The sequence below is a fragment of the Acinonyx jubatus genome, chromosome A2 (genome assembly GCF_027475565.1).
Source record: "Acinonyx jubatus isolate Ajub_Pintada_27869175 chromosome A2, VMU_Ajub_asm_v1.0, whole genome shotgun sequence".
In the NCBI taxonomy this organism is placed as follows: domain Eukaryota; kingdom Metazoa; phylum Chordata; class Mammalia; order Carnivora; family Felidae; genus Acinonyx; species Acinonyx jubatus.
Window position 1 is genome coordinate 151,841,733 of NC_069383.1, and position 16,035 is coordinate 151,857,767.

General features: G+C 58.7%; 2 protein-coding genes across 3 annotated transcripts; one reads left to right on the top strand and one right to left on the bottom strand.

Moving 5' to 3' along the window:
- The first annotated feature begins 256 nt into the window (after positions 1 to 256).
- Positions 257 to 8,262, top strand: HOMER3 (homer scaffold protein 3). Of its 2 annotated transcripts, none has more exons than XM_027038437.2 (10): positions 257 to 450; positions 2,179 to 2,260; positions 2,352 to 2,508; positions 2,758 to 2,889; positions 4,065 to 4,172; positions 5,276 to 5,397; positions 5,922 to 6,078; positions 6,396 to 6,506; positions 6,602 to 6,688; positions 7,792 to 8,262. In XM_027038437.2, exons 2-10 carry the CDS (start codon positions 2,247 to 2,249, stop codon positions 7,981 to 7,983), a joined length of 1,080 nt encoding a protein of 359 aa, XP_026894238.1. In that variant the 5' UTR covers positions 257 to 450; positions 2,179 to 2,246; the 3' UTR covers positions 7,984 to 8,262. The 2 variants fall into 2 exon arrangements, with proteins under 2 accessions (XP_026894238.1, XP_026894239.1); XM_027038438.2 differs by lacking the exon at positions 257 to 450 and adding an exon at positions 514 to 1,132.
- Positions 8,263 to 8,919: 657 nt separating this feature from the next.
- On the bottom strand, positions 8,920 to 15,826 carry DDX49 (DEAD-box helicase 49). The gene is made up of 13 exons (XM_015065574.3): positions 15,650 to 15,826; positions 14,701 to 14,824; positions 13,644 to 13,729; positions 13,433 to 13,554; positions 12,916 to 13,103; positions 12,632 to 12,772; positions 11,816 to 11,891; positions 11,469 to 11,545; positions 11,211 to 11,308; positions 10,499 to 10,573; positions 9,680 to 9,768; positions 9,527 to 9,598; positions 8,920 to 9,439 (listed from the first exon to the last, which is right to left on the bottom strand). Exons 1-13 carry the CDS (start codon positions 15,762 to 15,764, stop codon positions 9,251 to 9,253), a joined length of 1,452 nt encoding a protein of 483 aa, XP_014921060.2. The 5' UTR covers positions 15,765 to 15,826; the 3' UTR covers positions 8,920 to 9,250.
- Positions 15,827 to 16,035: the final 209 nt, after the last annotated feature.

Here is a 16,035-nt window from a genome sequence, read left to right on the forward strand (position 1 = left end):
CCTTCTGTCTCCTGTGTCTCTCCCCGGTCTTTCTATCTCTGGGTCTGGGTCTCTGTCCCCATCCCCACCCCCTGTCCCTCTTCCCCGTCCTTAACCCCTTCCCCGCCTGTCCTCTCCCGCCTTCCTCCCAGCTTCCGCCCCTCCCTCTCCCCCTCCCCCCCCCGCCGCGGAGGGCCGGCAGGGGGCGCTGCGGGGCAGCCTCGGAGGCCCGGGGAGGCGGGGCGGGCGGCGGCCGCGTCGGGACCGGCCGCGATGGGACCGGAGGCGGCGCGGGCGGCGGCGGAGGCGCAGACAAAGGCGCGGGCGGTGCGGAGGGCGGCGCGGAGGGCGGCGCGGAGGGCGCGGGCCCCGGAGCCAGCAAGCGAACGGGGCGCCCGGCTGCGGGGAGTCGGCGCCGCGGGGCAGCACCCGACTCGCGCCCGGACACTCGCGGGGCGCCGAGCCCGCAGGGTGAGCCCGGCAGTCCGAGCCTGCGTCGGGGACGCGGGGGCCCGCGAGGTTCTAGGGCCGGGGGAGGGCGCGGGGGTCCCCGAAGTTCCGGACACGGAGGCTGGGTGCGGCTCGGGGAGCCCCGAAGTTCCAGGGCTTGAGAGGGCGCAGGGGCCCCGAAGTTCCGGAGTCGGGGTCGAAGAGGGCACCGTGCGAGGGGTTCCCAAAGTTCCGGACCCGGCGTTGGAGGAGACTGCGGTGTCCCCGACGTTCCGGGCCTGGGAGAGGGAGGCGGCACGAGGGAATCCCGAAATTCCGGACCCGAGGCTGGAGGGGTGGCAGGGAATCCCCGAAATTTAGCAGTCGGAGGTGGCGCGAGGGATCCCCGAAGTTCTGGGGCTGGCGTTGGAGGAGGCGGAGAATGTGTCCCCGAAGTTCTGGACCCGGAGTTGGGGGGCGTTGCGCCCGTCTCGGAAGTTCCCTGGTCGAGGGTGGCACTTCCCGAAGTTGGGGCGCGCATTGGGCGCCCCGCTTCTGACGCGGATGGGAACTGCTTCCTTACTGAATATCAGGCCCCCCGGACTGGGACGCATGGGGTGGGGCTTCGCCCCCACACGCGATTGGGGATCCTGGGCACCGGGCGGGGTCGGGGCCTCCTTCGGGAGCCCCGCGGCCGGAGGCGTCTGAGGCACATGACTAGTTGGTGAGTAACTTTCCCCAAAGCTGCAAGTCTCGGCAGGACTGTCAGGGCCGGAAGGGCCTGTGTTCCTGGGACCCCTGCACCCTGGAACCCTGCTTCGACCCAGGACCCGCTCCCAGCCCCGGCCAGAGCTGCCGCCCCTCCCCCACCCAGGGGCTCCGGTTTCAGACCCTGTGACCGGGGCAGCAGCTGCCCAGGACAGGGTGGGGGGGCATCCCTCCTCTGACCAAGGAGGCCGCTCCCCTGGGGCCTCCCTTCCCCCACCTTGCCACCTCCTTCCGCCAGGTCCCTCCTGGATCCTCCACAGATCCCCCTGGTACAGGTTTTGGGGGCACAGAGGTGAGGGTCGGGAATTCTCCAGGGCAACTGTTCCTGGTTTCTGTGGGGTTGTGGCTGGAGGAACCAAGAGAGGCTGGGGAGCCCCCTCTCCCAGTCCTTGGTCCCACCCAGCCCTGCATGGATGGTATTGGGGTTGAGTGGTCATGGGCCATCTGGCACCAGAGTAAACTTGTTTGGCCACATCTTATCTTTTTAACTAGGCTGGGAGCTACCTGGGGGTTTGGACTTTGACTCCAAGATGTGCCTCTGCCCTAGAGTGGAAGCCGAGGTGTCTCTCTGTGGGTTCGGTGGGGGGACTGGTCTCCCAGTAGGCACCTGGTGATGCCCTACATTTTGATAGAGATCCTGGTTTGGGGAGTGATGAGTGAATGTGGCAGAAAATCCCAAGCGGGAGTTGGCCTTGGCCCTTCTCTACCCAGCCCCAAGATTGAGGGGGTTTCTCTGGGACTTCAGTACTTAGCATGCTGAGAAGTTTACACTGGGCTACCAGGGGCCACCTGGCTCCTCTTAGAGAGCCATCTCCTGCTCAAGGTGTTGTGAGAGCTTCCTCCAGGGCCGTTTTGCTCTGGGTAATCTGCTGATTCTCTCACCTTTTTGACTGAGGTTCTATGAATGGTGTATGTATTTGGTGGTGCTTCCTGAGGTTGGACCCGCTTGGTTTCCCTAAGCCTGTCCTGGGGAGACACTCACAAGCCCCCTGTCCCCCACAGAGGCTGAAACCACACCTCCTGCCATCCTTCTGGCTGCCTCTTGGAGCCCACCCAGCCCAGCCTGACCAATGTCCACAGCCAGGTGAGTCCCTGCCTCCGCAGCTTGGCCCTGAGTCCACCCCCCCCCCCCCCCGGGGATGCCCAGCCCTGCTGAGAACACTCTCCCCATGCAGGGAGCAGCCCATCTTCAGCACAAGGGCGCACGTGTTCCAGATTGACCCAGCCACCAAGCGGAACTGGATCCCAGCGGGCAAGCACGCGCTCACTGTCTCCTACTTCTATGATGCCACCCGCAATGTCTACCGAATCATCAGCATTGGGGGTGCCAAGGTCCTGGCAGGGCCTGGGTGGGGTGGCAGGCCCAAGGGGTCTCAGCAACAGGCCTGGGTCTGGTCCTTGCCTTGCCGGGTGCCTGGGGGCTGGGGTTGGGGAGGAGGAGCCCTGGATCAGTCTCCCTCCCGAAATGGCTCAGACCAAGGATCTCTGAGGAGCTAAGACAAAGTGATCCACTGGGGGTTTCCTATTCATTATTATCGTCAGTCTCATCAACCTTGAACTTTGCTCCCCACCTCTCCCCAGGCCATCATCAACAGCACTGTCACCCCCAACATGACCTTTACCAAAACTTCCCAGAAGTTTGGACAGTGGGCAGACAGTCGTGCCAACACTGTCTATGGCCTCGGCTTTGCTTCTGAGCAGCATCTGACCCAGGTGGGCTGGTAGCATGACACGGTGGGAGGGATGGAGCTGGGCCTATGTCTTCTGGGTATACTGGGGCCCCTGGAGGTACTGGGTTTCCAGTCTTCCCAGCTGTAGAATGGGTATCAGAGAAAGCCGGAAGTCCCTTCCTGGTTCCCTGGCTCATGTCTCAGCTCTGCTGGCCACTTGTTCCAATTTTGGACACACCCTACCCTTCTCTGGGTGCCTGGGATGGGCTAAGAGTTCCCTCACACACCCTAGCCCTACCTTCTTCATTGCCTCCCTCCACCCTCTGCTGTCTCTAGGCTTCAGTATTGTCTCGTCCATTGTTTCCCTGGATGGTTAGTGCTTTCTGATTCCTAATGAGATCGTGAGGATTTTCTTCTCTTCTAGAAGCTTTAATTTTCCTTTCAAATTTAGGTCTTGAATTAATTTCTGTGGGTGGTATAAGGTAGGAGTATTTTTTCCCACTGAGTATTCAGTTGCTCTTAGACTGTTTTTTGAAAAGATCATCCCCCTTCCCTCCCCCCACCCCCCCACCGCAATGAATTGCACTGGCCCCTTTGCCCCAAGCGAGTGACTGTGTGTATGTAAATATTTTCTTTAAAGAATGTATTTTCACACTAAGGAAATTTATTTTAAAATGAAAAACAGTGACTGTGTCCTACCCCAACTGGAAAACGGGTGTATAAGTGGTAAATGTAAACATAAGTACAGTGAAAATGAGAAAAGGGTGATTTACTTGCCCACTGGCTACAGGTGCCTCTAAGAGGCTCTGAGCCCAAGACCTGCTTTCTCTTTGTTATAAAAAGATATTCACAAGTGTCCCAGGCATTCCAGACAGCACTCACCTGAGGCTCTCCTTGCTGAAATAAGCCTGACGGAGAGGAAAAGGGGATCGATCCCTTTTTCAAGGTGCCTCAATGTAATACACTTCCGTGAACATCCCACCCTCCGCCATGATACTCAATCTGATCACTGGGGACATTTTCTAAGCCTTCTTACCACTCTTCTAGTTCATGAGATGAACTAGTTCATGAGATGCTCCTGAAGTCGCCTCCATAGTGACACGGCTGGTGCTGGGGGTGGGGGGTGAGGGTGACCTAATGGGGCTCTGGGAGAGGGGGCTGGGTTTTCTTTGATTGTTTGTTCTGCCTTTCCCCCCCCCTCCCCCAACCCCACCCCAGTTTGCTGAGAAGTTCCAGGAAGTAAAGGAAGCAGCGAGGCTGGCAAGGGAGAAATCTCAGGATGGCGGGGAGCTCACCAGTCCAGCCCTGGGACTCACTTCCCACCAGGTCAGCACTCCTTGTCCCATGCCTGCCGGTCACTCAACTGCTATTGAGGGTCCAGGTGCTGTGCGCGTGCCCAAGACCATATGCTCACAGATTGTGTAAAGCTAGACCTGTAGCAGAAGCCTTGGAGGAAACGTGGCAGGAGCACATTCTGGATGGCTGGCCTAGCCTTAGATCAGGGGAGGCCTAGAAACCAGCTTGGGGCACCTGGGTGGCTCAGTCGGTTGAGTGTCTGACTGCAGCTCAGGTCATGATCTCAGGGTTCGCAAGTTCAAACCCCTCGTCAGGCTTGCTGCTGTCGCACAGAGCCCGCTTTGGATCCTCTGTCCCCCTCTCTCTCTGCTCCTCCCCCACTCGCACTCTCTATCAAAAATAAACATTAAGGAAGGAAGGGAGGGAGGAAGGAAGGAAGGAAGGAAGGAAGGAAGGAAGGAAGGAAGGAAAGGAAAGGAAGAGAAAGAAATCAGCTTAGATGGCAGAGTAAAAACCTGACGGTTGAAATGGCTAAGTAGAGGGGTAGAGTAAAAAAATTGTCCCTGGGGCACTTTCCCCTATTAATTTATTCAGCATGATCTACTGACCACCTACTGTGTGGGAAAGAGGGTTAGGGAGTTGAAAAAGTAGGCTGGTCCCTGCCCTCAGGGCTCATGGTCCAGGCTGGGAGGGGGATTTATAATGAATTCAGCCTAGTAGAAGGCTTCCTGTCAGAATCTTAAAAGCATGTTGAAATTTGGCCCCAGGGAAGGGCATTGCTGTGAAGGAATAGCACAGAGATTTCACATTGCCCCCACCCCCTTGCAGATTTTGAATATCTCAGTGGGTTTATTTAGACCAGCAGGCATCAAGTGCGCTCCTGGGAGCTTGGTGAGAGCCCAGGCAGGCAAGGTGGGGGTACGGTGCTCAGAACTCTGGTCCAGGGACCATGGGGAGCCAGAGAGGGTGGAAGAGGAGAGGAGGGGCGCGCTCCCATCCCAGTGCTGGAAAGGACCCCTGTCCTCAGTCACAACCCCAGTAACATCAGCCCTGACCCCAGCCATGACCTGACTGGTCCTTGGCTGAAGCCACCCCCCCCCCCAGTGTGACCCCGCTTCTGCCCACGCCTTTAGGTGCCCCCAAGTCCTCTCGTCAGCGCCAACGGCCCCGGCGACGAGAAACTGTTCCGTAGCCAGAGCGCGGACGTCCCCGGCCCCGCAGAGCGCGAGCGGCTCAAGAAGATGCTGTCCGAGGGGTGAGGGGGTAGGGCCGGGCATAGGGCGTGGCAGGACTACTGGCACGGAGAGGGACTTCTCTGAAGTCGAAGGGCGGCGGGATCTGTGTACCCAAGGCCGGGGGAAGGAGAGGCGGCTGACTCCGATCCTGCCCCTTCTGGAGCCGACCTCGCCCCTGGAACGCGCTCCCGTTTTGACCACGCCCTCTAGGGGCGGACCCTGCCCCTACCTCGCCGGCTCCTCGGGGCTAACCCTGCCTCTTTTACGCCTCCCCGGCCAAATTCTAACCCCCTGGGTGCCTCCCCACCCTCACCCCGTTCTGCGCACACCCCGATGGGCTGACCCCGCTCCCCATTCCGTCTGTCTCCCTGAGCCGACACCAGGCACCTACTTTCACCTCGCCCCCGACGAGATCACGCTACCCCGCGAAGTCCCCACCCACGGCCCCGCCCCCCAGCACCGCCCCGCCTCCGGCACCGTCCTGCCCTGCCCCCAAACGCAGTGCTGCCTAGCCTCGCCCCAGCCAACCCTCGCGTCCCTGCAGCTCCGTGGGCGAGGTGCAGTGGGAGGCCGAGTTCTTCGCGCTGCAGGACAGCAACAACAAGTTGGCGGGCGCCCTGCGAGAAGCCAACGCCGCCGCCGCCCAGTGGAGGCAGCAGCTGGAGGCCCAGCGTGCAGAGGCCGAAAGGCTGCGGCAGCGGGTGAGGGGACCCCTCCCTCCCAGAGACGCTCAGTGGCCCCCGGCAACTGTGGAGCCCCTGCCTCCGTCCTGGGTTCACTGACTGGATGTGTGATCTCAAGGCTGTTCCCCTGAGCCTCAGTTTCTTGTTCTGTAGTACGGGTTTCAGATCATGTCACTCTTTGTCAAACCCTCAAGTCCTGCCTGCTTCAAGTTGGTAGCCTGAATCAGAGGGGATGAGTACCTAGTCACAGGTGTGCCTGAGCAAGGGGCAGATTCCCCGGGGGTCAGGAGAGCGCAGGCTGGGGGTCTCAGGGGCTGACATGCCTGTCCACACAGGTAGCAGAGCTGGAGGCCCAGGCAGCCGCGGAGCCACCCTCAGTCAGTGAGAAGGAAGGGCCAGGCCAGTCACTGGAGCAGCTGGAGGCGCTAGTGCAAACCAAGGACCAGGTGAGGGCTGAGTGCGTGTCCCTGGGCTTCACCTTCCCTGACCCCTCACGAGGGAGCCAGGAACCCCAGAAGAGACCCTGGGAACTCTTCTCTAGGAGATCCAGACACTGAAGAGTCAGACCGGTGGGCCCCGCGACGCCCTGGACGCCACCGAGCGCGAGGAGACGCAGCAGAAGGTGCAGGTGTGTGTCGTTGCGGGGCGGGGGGGGGGGGGGGGTGCCTGCCGAGAGCCAGCCAGCCTCCGGGGGTGGGACAGACCTGGGATCTTTCCTTCCCGATGGGTCCTGGGCAGCTATGTGCCTCCCCGAGGCTGTTTGTTCACCCGTAGGTGGGATCAGGAAGACAGTTGTGAAGGACTAAGGTTGTGAAGGACTGGGACGACCAGGTGCATGGAAAGCCTCAGTTGCAGCCAGTGTTTTGGAAAGGATGATCATCGGCACAGTTTTTCACATTCTTTCATTCAACAAGCCGTTTTTGAGTCCCTGCTGAATTCCCATGCTTGACCCCATCAAGTCCTCACACATCCCCAGCCTGAGATCAGGAGACTGCATTTGAACCCAAGTCTGACTAGCCTGGGTTTTTTTTTTTTTTAATGTTCATTTAATTTTGAGAGAAAGAGTGCATGAGAGAGTTTGGGGGAGAGGAGAGAGAGGGAGACAGGATTCGAAGCAGGCTGCTGGCTGACAGCAGGGAGCCTGATGTGGGGCTGGAATTCACAAACCCTGAGATCATGACCTGAGCCGAAGTTGGATGCTTAACTGAGCCACCCAGGCGCCCCTGGCCTGGCTTTCATTGAAGAATTTATCTGAGAAATGTTCACGGGACATGTTCTGAGTCCTGCAGGTGAAGATGTCAAAGGCTCTAGTGACCCAGAAGAGAGAAGTTGGGGAAATGCTCCCTCTTGCCTCCTGGGCAGAGTGCACGGCATGTGCAAAGACCCTGAGGTGGGGAGACGCTCAGTATAGTCAAGGACCCACAAGGAAGCCAGCGAGGCTGAGTTGGAATGAATAAGGAGAGGAAGGAGGGGAGTGGAGTTTGTTCCCAGCCTAATGGGGTCACAGGAGGGTTTTGAGCAGAAGAGGGATGTGATCAGTTCCGTGACATTCAGATTGGCCAAGGGCCCCATGGAGTGTCTTGGGCAGAAGCTGCAGGGAGGATAAGAGACTAAGGCATGGCCCAGAGTGGGGTCTGATGGGATGACACTCAGAGGCTGGATGCCCCAGGCAGGGCTGATGACCCTTAAGGCTTGTTGGGGCCTCAAATCCTGCCTATCGTCTCCCTGCAGGACCTGGAGACCCGCAACGCCGAGCTGGAGCACCAGCTGCGGGCAACGGAGCGCAGCTTGGAAGAGGCGCGGGCCGAGCGGGAACGGGCACGGGCTGAGGTGGGCCGGGCCGCACAGCTGCTGGACGTCAGGCTGTTTGAGCTGAGCGAGCTGCGGGAGGGCCTAGCCCGTCTGGCAGAGGGCACGCCCTGAACCTGGCTGCGGGGGTCTGCGTGGGAGCCGGGGCCTGCAGGAGCTGGTTTTATACGCAGGATTCCCGCCTGGGGCACGAGCCGGGCCGCAGGCGGCACAGTGGGCCGTTCACCCTGGCAGGGACTGGGGGCCTAACTCAGCCCGGGGAGGGCCTGGCCATAACGCCTCAGCTGGCCCTGGCTGCTCGCAGCTCAGGGGCTGTTTTGGGGCTTTTCGTTGTGTAGAATTTCTAGAATCCCCAGGGTGCGTGCTGGTGCCCACATTACATTTCTAAGAGTGGCTGTGCCTGTGTGTGTTGTGTGGGCACCCAAGCATCTAACCGCCGTCCCTGGACCCCTCTACCTGCTTCCTCTGCGATGCACCTCAGCCGCCTTCAGGCTGTGTAGGGCTTAGTAAACCACTTGCCAGTGAGGAGAGGGAGTTTCAGAGCCTGACGAGCATGCCCAGGCCACACAGCCAGGAGCCTGGCTCTGCCCAGCATAGCTGTCCCTACCCACCCCGGGCTCAACTTACGTCTGGACCGGTTTGCCCTTAGGTGGCCCTTGGTTAAGCACCCCCCGCCCCCCTTTACTCTGGCTAGAAACCCCAAATCCCACCAGGTGAGCAGATAGAGAAGCTCCTAGAACATGGTAGTGTTCACTACACATGGGAGTCATTTCACTGAACCTGATGGCTGTGTTTGGAGAGGGGTGCCATTGGTGTGCCCATTTTCCAGATGAGGGAACTGAGGTTCAGAGAGGGCTTCTCAAACCCAGGGTCACCTGGCCAGAATGGCCAGCACTGTAGTTCAAAGCTTTGGGCCTGGCCCGATGGGAATGGAGAACTGGGGGTGTGGTGGGGGCGACATGATGTTCTAGGGGACTTGGGAAGCACCGGCAGCTGAACCCTCCTCCCCTGCCCCCACTCCCACAGAGTCGGATGGGGAAGTGGAGAGACCCATTTATTTAGTGACTCGTACAACCAACACATCTTGGCTTCGGGGCCCCATGGCAATCCCCACTCCCTGCCGAGGTGACCCTGAAGCCGGGTCACTGTGTGTGGAGTTGAGCTCAACTCTGTAGCTGGTATTCTCTCCTCCTCTGCAGCCTGGCTCTTGGCAGAGGCTCTGAGAAGGGGCCGCAGGGCGGGAAGAGCCGTGCGGTGCACCACGTGGGTGTCCATGGGTTCCAACGACAGGGACAGAGCAGGTCCGGGGGAGGGGAGGACCCCTCTGACCCTTGGTTCCATGAAGGAATCCCAGGCTGGCCAGGTGGGGGCCACACAGAGCTCAGGACTGGTCCTGGGCGGGTGCTGGGGCCGAGTGACCTTCAGGGGGGGCCCTGGCTGGACGCCCCCTGCGGCCCGCCCCGCCACCCTTCTGCCGCTGCAGCACCCGCTCCACCTTCTCTTTGAAGCGCCGGTTCTTCTGCTTGATCTTGGCCAGCTCAGCCTTCCGTTTGGCCTCCAGGTCGGGGTCCTGGCAGGGGGAACAACGGGAGGTGGCTGAGCTGGGCAATCGGCCTCCTGGAAACCCTTCCCCTCCCCCTGCCAGCTCAGCCCTCACCTTCCCCTCCAGGATCAGCTGCTTCCGCTTGTTGATCTCCTTCTTTTCATCAAAGTTGGCCGCCTCCAGTTTCTGGCGGGTGGGAAGGGGAGGCCGTCACGGGGGCCCTTGTCTCGAAGGGCGCCCCTGGGCCCCAAGGCCTCCGATACTCACAATCTCACACTCCCTCCGCACCACATTGACCTGCGTAAGGATCTGCAGCACCTTGGCCTCCTCCACCGAGAACTCCTCCAGCTTCTTCTCTGTAGGGGCGGAGAGGGCAGACATGACAGGGGGAGGGATTCTGGCTTTGGAGTGAGCTCCTCATGCAGTGGGGCATGCAAGACTAGGTCATGTCAGGTAAGGGTCAGGCGAGCAGGAACGGGGATTGTAGACCAAAGGAAGATAGACAGACTGTTCTTTTTTGTTGTCAGCGGCACTAGGAATTTGACTGGAAGTATTTTCTTTAAAAACACTGTCCTTTAGAAGTGCCTGCCTGGCTGGCTCGGTCGGAAGAGTGTGTGACTCCTGATCTTGGGGGTCCTGAGTTTGAGCCTCATGTTGGGTGTAGATGTGACTTAAACACTGTCCTCTAAAGGGCAGAGATTTCTGAGTTTTAGGACAGTCTGTGCAGTGATTATAGATTTCTTGGTCTGGGCTACAAATTAAATCGTCCCGGTGGGGGAAGAGAGGTGGTGTTAAACACATCCAGACCCTGTGCCTGGGGCCTCCGACTCATCCACAGGGACCGTCCATGCACCCCAGTCTGAGAAACCTAAGTCCCTTCCCACCGGATGTGGCTTTCAGCTGCTGAGGACCACTGTGCGAAGCTTCTGTTTTGATAACTGGGCTAAAAGCCTTCATTTGGGATTGCGTAGGAAGGAAAGTGCCGTTTAAGCCTGCTCACGTGAGCAGCTTAGCAGGTGTCTGAGGGGGTGAGTGGGCATCTTGCCCAGAGGCACCCGCCTCCCCCACTCCCATCCCTCTACTCACTGATCTGCTCCTCGATGGCGTGTACCAGGTGGATGTCATACTGCGTCACCAGTGTGATGGCCTGTCCTTGCCGCCCTGCAAGGACGTGCCATAGTTACCTGCTGCATGCTAGGGGCCAAGAAAGACAAGTTCGGACCACTGGGCAGCTCAGGGCTCCTCTTGATGGGAACAGAGTTAAGAGCTTGGTGAGCTGGTGAGGGCAAGTCCATCCCAGGGGAGACAGCAGGAGAGGCAGCTCTCCTGCCAGGCTGGCTTTAGACGGGGGCCGGTGATATGGCCGACTTCCCTCTGGGGCGCGGCTACCAGGGAGTTATGTCGGCAATAAGCCTCGACGGGCCTTGGCCCAGATCTGTGCACGCTAGTTTCTCTATTCCTCATTTCTGTGAGGGTGACTGGTGCTGGAGCAGCACTGACAGCTGATGAGGCCCGTGACCTTTGGAGCAGCATTCGTGTTACCTGTCGTTTGAGGAGGAAGTGGGCCCAGAGAGCTGATGTGACCTGCCCAGGACCACAGAACAGGGGAGAATCTCGTAAGCCAGAGCACTCCCTGCCTTTGCTTTTGAAAGGATGACTCCTCCAACTTTTAAGCACTGCCTCTTGCCTGCAGGCTATATCCCCACATCTTCTCGACCAGCCCGCGACTTTGGTTTCCTATGGTGTGGGCAGGTTGGAAGGACAGTTGTCCAAGGGCCACCCCGCCCCGTCCACTTACCTGCACGGGCTGTCCGCCCGACGCGGTGTATATAGATCTTCGGGAGCCCGGGGGTGTTGTGGTTGATAACCACTTGCACTGTGGGAATGTCCAGGCCCCTGTCCACACGTGGAAACCAAGATGGGGACTCACCCAAGGTCACACAGCTGTGAAGTTGGGGCTGCCCCAGTTCTTGCCCAAGGTCAGCCCTCTCTCTGGTCCCTCTGTGGGGGTGTCACTGGGCCTGCACATGGGAAGGAAGACCCTGGGGCCACTCACCGGGAGGCCACGTCTGTTGCAATCAGGATCCTATAGATGCTGGACTTGAATTTGGCCAGGGCAGCAAAGCGTTCTTTCTGGTGCCAAGTTGGGGAGAGAATTGGGGGTCAGGCAGCATCTCAGCAAGCGTTTGAGGACTTACTGTGTGAGGCCTGGGACAGGGTGGAGTCTAGGACAGTCCCACCCTCACAGGGCTCACCCATGAGAAGGCCACACCGAGGCAAAAGGGTGGCAGGAAGTATTCTAGGCAGAAGGAAGAGCCTGGGCAAAGGCCCTGAGGCTGGGACGAGTCTCCAGGGCAAGGCTGGGGGTGGGGTGGGGGTCTCAGGGGCGGCCTGATCCCACACCTGTTTCATCATGGAATGCAGAGCCACGGTGGGGAAGTTGAATTTACGCAGCATCATGCACAGGATCTGGCAGGTCCTGGTGGGAAAGACACACTGTCAGCCCCTGCAGAGCCAGGGCCTCGGGAAGGCACTCTTGCCCCAGCACCCCCAAGACCACAAGTGGGTGACCCTGCACGGCTGGTAAAAGAGAAGCAGGGGTGAGGGGTATCCTGCCTGCTGACGTCCTCTCTGCCGACCCCTTCCCTGGCCTAAACCAATGAGAGCCGGCCCTACATCCAGACTTTTCTGGTAGCCAATACATTCTTGGAGGGCAGCAGCCAATTAGGAGGTCTCCTCGATGTCATGTAGACTGCGTTATCTACTCTGGCTCATGCTTGAATAGCCTACAGCCTCCTGACAATCTCCCCAGTAGCTTCAAAGGATTCTGAAGGCCTCTGCGACTGTAGAGAGGACAGCCCTGGGTACTGGAGCTGATATGCCAGGCCTTAGTGACACCCCTAGACACAGAGAAGAGGCTGCTCCAAGGCCTTCCCAGCCGCTGCAGGGGTTTTCCGGGGAGGGCCAGAGGCCCCTAGACCTTTTGGTTAAGAGCAGGTCTGAGAAGCCCTAAATCCTGGCTCCACCTTCACGAGGGGAGATCTCGGCAAACTGCTTGACCTCTCTGGGCCTCCTTGAGCAAATCCTCTGAAATCTCTGGTCTGAGCAGAGGCCCTGGAGTGCCAAGACGGGCTGTGTGCCTCATACCTCTCGGGCCTTCAGAAAGAGCTATGGGAGGAGATCTGGGGGGAGGAGAGGGGCAGACCTGCCCATGCTCACTTGCACGTGTTGGTGAAGATGATGATGGACCAGTCCTCGTGCTCATCCTGGAAGTTCTGAATCAGGTGGACCAGATAGGCATCCTTGACCTTCTCAGGCACCAACAGGTAGCGCTGGTCCAGCTGTTCCACCGTACGCACCCTGGGGATGGGTGGACTCAGTTTCCCCTACTGCCGAACGGAGCCAATGCCCCACACCATCCGTGGGCAATAACCTCTGCTGAGTGTGACCCCCAACCCTATGCCTTGCCTGCCCTGCCCCCTGGAACCTGGCTGTGGACTCACGGGGCCTGAGCCTCCCAGAAGAAGGGCTGGTTGGTGGCCAGACCCTGAAGCTCTCTGAGCGTGTCAGTCAGTGTGGCGCTGAAGAGCAGCGTCTGTCTGCGAGTGGGCACGGCTGCCAGGATGGTCTCCAGGTCCGCAGTGAAGTCAGTGCAGCCCTGTTCCAACAGCCGGTCGGCCTCATCCATCACCTGCAGCACAGGCGGCGGGGGGCAGGGAGTAGTGGATCTGGGGTGAGGGCACCGGCCAGGGCCTGATCACGTGCCCAGCCTGGCCTGCCTCCCACACGCCTCCTGCCCAGCCTTGGACGGGGGCCCTGAAACATTCTCCCTCCGGTTCTCAGACATCTGCACCCTCAACCATCTCAGCTCCTCAGAGAGGCCCTGTCCCCAACCACCCTGGCTAGTCCCCTTCTTGTTGATCCCTCAGCTGGCCTAATCACCCCTTTCCTAATGCTCTACTGGATGGCCTGTGAGACACATGTCCTAAATGGATGAATCAGTGCCCCAGACCGACTCACCAGGAAGCGGATCTTCTTTATGCTGAAAGTGTTGGAGCTACGGAGGTGGTCAGCCAGGCGCCCTGGTGTGGCGATGACCACATGTGGCTTCCGGGACAGCTCTAGGGCCTGGGCCACCATGTCTGCAGGTGGAATATGAGAGGTGGGTCTGGGCAGGGGGGTCTGAGGCTGCAGGGGCCCCCTACCCAGAGCCTCCCTGGGCCCCCTGTACCCATGCCGCCGACAATGATGCAGTCTTTCAGGCCCAAAGGCTTCCCCAGGACCCGGAACTGCTCTGCAATCTGGTAGGCCAGCTCCCTGTGGATGTGAAGGGGCCAGGCTGGGTTAGATGGGCGTTCTGTGCCTGCTTCCCATTCCCATGTGTATGTCTCAGACCTCCCAACTGGTCCTCCCCTGCTCACACACCCACCATAGCTCCCAGTGCCCTTGGGATAAAGGCTCGGAAACTGTACACTGGAACCCTGTTGTGGGCCCTGCCCTCTCACCAAGCTGAGACCCACAACACCCCACGGCCCTTCTCCCTCCAGTGCCACCCAAACTGGCCTCTCCTCTTCAGCAGTGGCCTCGACACCACAATCACCAAAGCCTGAAACCTAAGCGTCAGTCCCCTCTTCCCTGGGACTGGTCAATGTCCAAGTCCCCTCCTCTCTACCCCATCTCTGCCGGGGCCTCTCCCTGGCCCACGTGCCCACTTCCTATCCTCCATCTTGCCCTGTTCTGCTCACATACCCATAGAATTGATTCTAACTCTCTTCCTGGCGTTCTGGGCTTGTCTCAAGTTGTCTCTCATAGGCCAACTTGCTCCCTGCCTCTCTCACACCTCTGCACAAATGCACTATAGCAGTTCCCTCTGCCTATAGAATATCGTTCCCCAAACTTGTCCCTTTAAGGCACCCCATGAATGAAGTCTTCCTCCACTGTCCTTCTCCAGGCCACACCCTCACAGCATGCAGTGCCTACCTCTCCTACAGACTGTTACAGGACTTACCAAGTCAGCTTCCATATTTGTTGGCCCAAGAACAGGAGATGTGTCTATATCCTAGGCTATAAGACTATTGATAGCTCCTGTCTAGCCACTTGCTGTAAAACAAGCCCTGTACTCAGCAGTCTTCGCACATCATCCTTGTTAATTCTGTACCTCCCGTGAGAGGAGGGCACGATTTCTGTCTCCATTTTAAACACAGGGAAAGCATGCTAAGAGAGGTAAAGGTGCTTGTCCAAGAGGACACAGACGGTTAACTCACCCAGGAAGCCTGTGGGGTGCTCACCTGGTGGGTGTCAGGACAAGGCAGAAGATGCCATAGGGATCCTCAGACAGCTTCTGCAAGATGGGCAGGACAAATGCTGCTGTCTTGCCACTGCCTGTCTTGGCACAGCCCAAGCAGTCTCGACCTGGGTAGAGAGCGAACTGGCATTAACACACCCCAGGTGTAGACAAATGTTCCATCGGGCAGAGTGTGCAACAGTCAATGTTTAATGAGCAGTTACCATGTGCCCATACTGGCCCCTGCCATTTACATCCTAGGCATCCTGACAAATCCTAGGAGGGTGAGACTATTACTGTTCCCATTGAATAGAAAGGGAAAACGAGTCTCAGAAATGCGCCCAGGACACACAGCCAGTGAGTAGCAGGCTGGACTGGTATCTACATCCACCTGACCTAAGATGCCACGATCTCATTTTGACCCCCTCACAGAGCATCTGAGTTTGGGAAAACCTGAATGCCCTCATCCAATTTGCATCCTAAGGCCCCCTACTTATTCCTTCATTTTTACTTAATCCCTCCACTCGTCACTTCCTAAGGTTTCCTAAGGGCATCTCTTTAATGGCAAACTGGGTTGGGCCGTTAGAGTGGGGAGCAGAGTATTCACCGGACCAGAGTTCTGCATTTACTAGCAATCTTGACAACCTCAGAGTCCATTTGTAAAATTAAGATGGTACCGCAACCAAATTTTCCCAGCAGTATCGATTCATCCTGTGCTCTGAGGTCACGAAAGTTTCTGAGATTACATCACTTGTGTATGGACACACAGGGAGTGAACTGTGCAGCCCGAACGCCAACACCGTCCAGTCTACCTTTGGGATCCAAGCTCGCCGGTAACTACGTCCAAGCTTATCCCTCCATTCGCGGAACTGGCGCGACCAAAGGCTGCGAGAAGGAAAGGGAGCCAATAGGAGTGGGGAGGTTTCCTGGGGAAGAGGCGGGGCCACACTTACCCTCCAGGATGGCGGGGATGCAGCCGAGCTGTACAGGCGTGGGTTGCTTCAAACCCAGCTGCCGACATTGTTCCACGAGCCACGATGACAGCCCCAGCGAAGCGAAGCCGGCCATCCTCCCCGCCAGCTCCGGGTGAACCACTCGCTTGAGCTGCGCTTTCCGGCGCGAACCGATGACGTCACGGAAACCTTATAGTTTATTGGGTAGTCTGCCGCGTGGTCCCACCCCCTCTAGCTCACTCTGCCATTCCCAGCCTCGACCACATGCTTACTATATTTCCCCGCGTCCCACTGGCTCGTGCGATCAAGTCAAACTACAATTCCCGAGATGCCCTGCTGATCGCACGTGCGACTCCCGTCCTTTAACCGCCCCCCCTTTAAGTCTC

Excerpts from the sequence above, each read along its gene's own strand:
- HOMER3 (XM_027038437.2), top strand. Across the intron at positions 2,509-2,757 it reads TCAGCATTGGGGGTGCCAAG|GCCATCATCAACAGCACTGT; the intron begins GTCCTGGCAGGG and ends ACCTCTCCCCAG. Across the intron at positions 4,173-5,275 it reads TGGGACTCACTTCCCACCAG|GTGCCCCCAAGTCCTCTCGT; the intron begins GTCAGCACTCCT and ends CCACGCCTTTAG.
- DDX49 (XM_015065574.3), bottom strand. The coding sequence starts at position 15,764 with ATGGCCGGCTTCGCTTCGCTGGGGCTGTCATCGTGGCTCGTGGAACAA. Across the intron at positions 9,599-9,679 it reads TGCGGAGGGAGTGTGAGATT|AAACTGGAGGCGGCCAACTT; the intron begins GTGAGTATCGGA and ends CCCACCCGCCAG. Across the intron at positions 9,440-9,526 it reads AGCTGATCCTGGAGGGGAAG|GACCCCGACCTGGAGGCCAA; the intron begins GTGAGGGCTGAG and ends TCCCCCTGCCAG.